Genomic DNA, 6,000 nt, shown 5'->3' on the forward strand with positions numbered 1-6,000 from the left:
CTCCATACGTTCTCTAAGCCTGGATGCTCCTGACCTGCTGAGTCCATCTCCAGTTGCACAACCTGAGGCAGCTGAATCATCATTGTTGCTTGTGTCTATTTTTCCTTCTTTCCATTTCCTTTTCTAGGCTTATAGAACCAGAAAGCAACAGAGCAGAAATGGAGCTTAGAAATAATCTAGTGCAGGGATTGGCAAACTTTTTCTATAAAGAGCCAGATAGTAAATATTTTTGGTTTCATAAGCCTTTTGGTCTGTTACAGCAACTCAACTGTGCTGTAGTAGCACGAAAACAGCCGTAGACAGTACAGAAACAAATGGGGGTGGCTCTGTTCCAATAAAACTTTATTTAAAAAAACAGGCAGGCTGCTGGATTTGGCCCTTAGACCATGGTTTGCAGTCCCCTGGTTTAGTCTAACAACTTTATTTTACAGATGAGGGGACTGAGCTCACATTTCACCCTTTCCTTTGACTTGTAAGGAAGGAAGGCAAGGACCAGGATATTGGCTTTCACCGTAAGATACACACTTAAATTGAGTTCAAGATGAGTTTACCTTATATGCATAATTCCCTGTCTCGCAAATGATGTTACACGAAGCTGTTAATGCAAGGTCTTTCAAAACTTTTAACTGCACTAAGACCTTTGGGACATTTTATATATTGCCGTTCACCTTGATGCCTTTTTGAGCCTATTGCATCTCTGGAGCAATGGTCAAATCTGAGTGGTAAAAAAATAAAGATAGAAACAGTTCAAGTAAGGAAAGCATGCTGCTCTTTTATTCTTCTTCAAAAGACTTCGTTTCCAATTTTGGAGGTGTCCACATTTATCTTTTGAGATGGCTATTAAATATCATAAACAGTCCCACGGTGTTTTTCACCTTTAACGTTAATTCCTGATTGTTTTGTTTAATTGATTGTTCAAATAGATGAAGATTCTTAGGTCAAAAAAAAAAGACCCCAAACAAAACAGGAAAACATATACTCGGGGTTCCATGCACAGAAACCTAAAAATAAGCATTGGCTGCGAGTACTCAGGGAAAGAACACTGTTTAGAAAAGTCATCGTGTATGTGTTTTTTCTTCCCTTCCAGCACTGGAAGAAGTATGACATCTATGAGAAGCAAACCAAAGAAGAAACTGACTCTGTAGTGCTGATAGAAAGCCTGAAGAGAGCCTCTCAGTGATGGGGATAATTTATTTTAACCTTCAATGTGACCTTGTGAAGATTCATTCCGTTTTCCATTTGTTATCTGGGAACTTGTTAAATGGAAACCGAAACTACTGGACCGTTTAAAAACAGGCAGCTCATAAGAGCCACAGGTCTTTATGTTGAGTCGTGCACCGAAAAACTAAAAATAATAATGGGCTCTTTGGAGAAAAGAGTGGAGTCATGTCTGTTGAATTATAAAAAGCAGACGTCTTTTGCTAAGGCTTCAAACTAGAGGACAAAAGCAAAAAGTGATGATGGCAGTCGAGTTAATCTTACCAGGAGTTGTGACAACTTCCTGAGGGACCTATGCCTGCTTTGTATTCTTTGTCTCAAATAATACCAACAAATTTTATTTGTAGGAGAATTCATCTTGGGTGCAAATGCTAAAAGTCAGACTTGAGTCATAGAGAACATCTAGCAAACAAAATTGATAAAATCTGTTATCTGTTGTTTGGGATCCCACTGAGTAATGGCTGTGGCTATTAAAACCCTTTAATAGTCCGGAATCTTCATCCCCTTCAGCAGCATTTTCCTCTGCTTTGAAAGGCCCAGGCATCCTTGTTGGCCGCGACTACAGAAAAAGCAGAAGCAGCTTCTTTACTGAGATCTTTCAAAGCCATTTCAGGCTTTTAAGGGCAGCAGAGGCAGAATGACTTATTGGGTATTAGAGTTTGAGCGACACAGTCTCTAATGATGCATTGTTTATTCTTCACCTCCGCTACTCAAATCAAGTATCTACTCTGCGTCCAGATTGTGTTAGGCCCCCAGGTGTGAGGCACCAACTCCCTCAAAGAATTCACAGTCTAGTTGGGGCTCCTCAGTTCTTTGTCCACCAGTCATTTTCCAGACCTTTCAACACCCCTCTTCCCACCTCGATTTCCCCTTTTGCATCTCCCTCATTCCCTTCGGTGTAGTCTTTCACCTCTCATGAGCAATTAGAATATAAATCTGCTCACAGCACCTAGAGGAGCAGGGAGTAATTTGCATCTCAGGAAAAGTGTGAGTAGACTGAGAAACAATGACTAATTCTCGCATATTTTGTAACTTCTGTGTGACTCTGCATTTATTTGAAGCTTTTCGGCATTTACTGTTTCTGTATGCATTTTATAAACAGAAAGTAGGCATTATCTTCACCTAGAACTTTGCTATTTGCTTGAGAAAAAAAGAATAGTTGTGTCTTTCTCTTTTCCCTTACTCCCACAAATGGTTATTAGTAGGTTTTGTTTCTTATATTGATAACCAGCCATCCAAGGCTCCAACGTTTGTATTTTTTTTTTGCATATGTTAAGGCTCCATTCTCACCCATCCCCACAACCTATCCATATATATATTCCCTCTACTTCTACTTCCTCCATATTTAAAGTGTGGAAATGAGAAGTCCCCTCTAACGTTTCTCTCCTCACACACATAGACTCAGATTACTGGTAGGAACTTGAGAACTCTGTATCACAGCTTCTCCAGACATTCATCCATTTGTATTAATGAGATAATGCTACTTCCAATTCCTGCTCTTAGGGGAAGGGAGATCAGACATCCCTGCTCTTTTCAGGTTTGGGCACAGTGGAGGACCACTGTGCCCTGGCTTTCCTGAGGAAATTGGGGTTCATGGCAATGTCAGATGTCAAGGTGTTTCCTCCCCCTGCTTTTTTATATTTGAGGTCAGATTGAGGCTGGGAGACGGGCATGGATGTGCTATTCTGTCCTACTCTTCTCTAGAAAGAATATTTGGTTCTCCTGTGTAGGGATGAGATTATTTCCTAGCCAGGTCTTATACTTCTGCAAAACAAAACACCTAAATGCCTCACCCGAAGTCATTTTTCCTGTCATCCTATCTAGATGGCAGCACGGAGAGGGGATGCTTTGATATTCTGATTACCCAAAGAACTACTGATGAGGGTCCCGTGGCCTGGGAGTGGGCTGGGAGCGGGGGTGTTTCCATCTTGCTCTTTTAGTGGTAAAATAGTTGAGGGAAAAGTGGGCAGTGAATTATGGGAGTACCTATGGCTGTTTGATAACTGCTGAAAACTGATCCCCAGGTCTTGAGAGCTCTTGGAGACTTTAACACATTAGTGGAATTCCCACTACCTGTAGGAAACTAGTAGGTTCATGTGCTATTTTATGTCTAACTTTATGGATCTGTTTTCTCCACATATCAAAGTAAAGCCACTGTAAGGATGGTCCTTCTTATTCTTTCATTCAGATAAGTGTTTTCTTCATCCCGCACTGAAGGGATACGTGAAACAATGTTAACATTTTTGGTAATGCCTTCAAATGGGGATCATTTTGTTTAACTTCTTAACAGAAAAGCTTGAGTAAAATAAATATTAATTGTCTTTTTGTATGTGACCCAAATGTTTTCCTTTGCCTTATTTTGGGGAAAGTGTCGTGAGGAGTGGGTGGCAGAAGAAATTGGAGTTAAAAGAATATAAGTTGGGAAAAAATTCCAAGACAGCTCTTTCATCTTACAAGCATGTATCATAAGCTTCCCTGCTGTTCTCGGCATGCCTGTGTTTTCTGATAAAGGCCTGCACCTGGTTTAGTACAGCCTTTGCAAACAGTACCTAAAGGGGCATAAGTATTTGCTAAAATCGTGTTTCTGACAATTAAGGGAAATGGAGAACTGGTCCTTTCTAATTTCAAGCTTCAAATAGAGTGCAATGTACTTAAGGAGACTGTCATGGTATATACACGATGAGGGACCTCTGGTTATGAATTAATCACATAAACAGGTTAGATTTGAGACTAAGAAAATCAGTGTTCAATAGCTTCCCTCTTAAGAGATGGTAATGTAGTTTCATGTTTTCTGTAACTACAGCAAAACGGTTTGAATGTCACGGAGGGTTTTTCTCATTTGTATTAAGTTCTGGGAGTGCGTCTTTAGCCCAACATTGTTAATTACCCTGCATCTTTCCAGGATCCAAGCCCTAGGGTATGGGTAGGGGGTGCTGATCTTGGTCAGGTTACTTCTGTAACTATCGAAAATGATCCAAGAAGATTCTGGAAATCCATCTCCAGATAAGTATACTTTTGTTTTGTTTTGAATAAGAAATCACCTTTTGGTCCTCAACACATCAACACGCTGAGTATTATGACAGAAAACATTTAACTGAGGACCCTTGAGACTGTATATCTGTACGAGATCTACGGAAAACAAATTCCTGTAGCCACAAACATGTTTACCTTATCTCAGGGCAGAGGAGCCAGAATGACCTAGAATGACCTGCTTTCCAGGGTAATTTACCATTTTGTCATTTCCAAGAAGCCCTGCTCTTTTCCAAGCACAGCTCTGTGCTCATGTGAGTAGCATATCACGCTACTAGAATATTAGTAGTTTTAGAAGAGAGTAAGGGGACAAGAACACTTATTTCAGAGACTCTATTTTCTTTTAAACCCCAATGATTAGATCAAGCAATAAAGTTCTTTGTAAATACCGTAGCGAAATCTTGGCATGCTTTTACTTTAAGAGAAGAAGCAGTTTCACTGACATTTGGATGTGCTAGGTATTTTTGACATCAATTCCCAAGATGATTTCTTCCTGAATGTTCTTTGGCCTTTAGCCATCTTTTCTAATGGTCACACTTTTAGTTTACCATTAGCAACAGGAAAATACTTCACTGCTAGTTTTCAACATTTATTGGGTAGACCATTATATAAAAAAGAGAAAACTAATAGTTATCGAGTAGCTACTGTGTGCCAAGTTACATGTGTTATTTCACTAAATCCCCATGTGAGTCCCATGAGATAGGTTGATTATTATCTTCATGTTACAGATAAGGAAACCAAGACATCAAATGATTGAGTGTATGTGTGCAAGATCACACAGATCGTGACTGAGAGAAACAAGTCAGCCTGGCTTTAGAGCCTGTATAATATAGCCAGTGATGTACTTATTTGTCCTAAGGAGGCAAAAGAAGAAACATCTTATTTCAAATTATTGCCAAATTTCTTATCAACCGACAGACTGAGAATTTAAAATATTTAATTGCAAAGTGAGCTTTATGCAGTGTCTTAAGATTCATTCGTGCGTCCATTCCTCTATGAGCCAGGCAATGTGCTAGGCACTAGGAATTTAGAAGTGAATAAGATTTGTCATGGTATCAGGTGTTTAGTCAGGGAGAGGCTACTTTGTACAGGGAAAGAAACCTGGATTAGAATGTAGGAGTTCCAAATGACCTTGGGCAGGTATCTCTTCCTATCTGCATCTGCTTTCCCATCTATAAAATGAAGATGTTAGACAGTGATATATCATCCCACCCAAGGCTCATAACAGTGGCCATAAGTCGTAGAGCTCATTTAGAAGTGAGGATCTTTGCTACGTGCACTAGCAATGCCACGGGCAGGTCCCCTCCTCTCTCTGGGCATCAGGGTTCTCATCTGTAAAATGAGACTGGACTAGATTAGCTCTATTCTGACATCCTGCAAAAATTAAGATGATGACTTTTGTTTTACATATCAAGAAAATATGTTTATGGTCACTTCTTATTCTTGCTATAGGAGGTAGTTAGCTATTAGCAGCAGCTGTAAAAAATAACCAAAGTCGGCCCTTTAATATGACAGTAAGAACAAAGGAATTGATACATTGGGAGAGCCTTGTGGTTCACCCAAATCAGAATTTTCACGAGGGCCCAGCCATGGCTGTGCCTAACAAATATTCCTTAACATGCTTTGCAGATCTTAGGTCATTTTGCCTAGAAATGCAAAAATGGACTTTGTATAATACAGATTGCTTGTATAATGACTACATTATAGTGCATATAGATGCATTCTCTAAAATCCATTTGAATTCAATACTTG

At 39.7% G+C, this 6,000-nt stretch overlaps 1 protein-coding gene across 1 annotated transcript in view; it reads left to right on the forward strand.

The window, feature by feature from the left end:
• The window catches only part of IL13RA1 (interleukin 13 receptor subunit alpha 1), a 65,191-nt gene extending 61,645 nt beyond the window's left edge, over positions 1-3,546 (forward strand). The window contains exon 11 of the mRNA XM_079909771.1: positions 1,088-3,546. Coding sequence (XP_079765897.1) covers positions 1,088-1,180 — 93 coding nt within the window. The 3' untranslated portion in view covers positions 1,181-3,546. The remainder of the gene's footprint in view (positions 1-1,087) is intronic.
• Positions 3,547-6,000: the final 2,454 nt, after the last annotated feature.

The sequence above is a fragment of the Stenella coeruleoalba genome (genome assembly GCF_951394435.1).
Source record: "Stenella coeruleoalba genome assembly, chromosome: X".
Taxonomy (NCBI): Eukaryota; Metazoa; Chordata; class Mammalia; order Artiodactyla; family Delphinidae; genus Stenella; species Stenella coeruleoalba.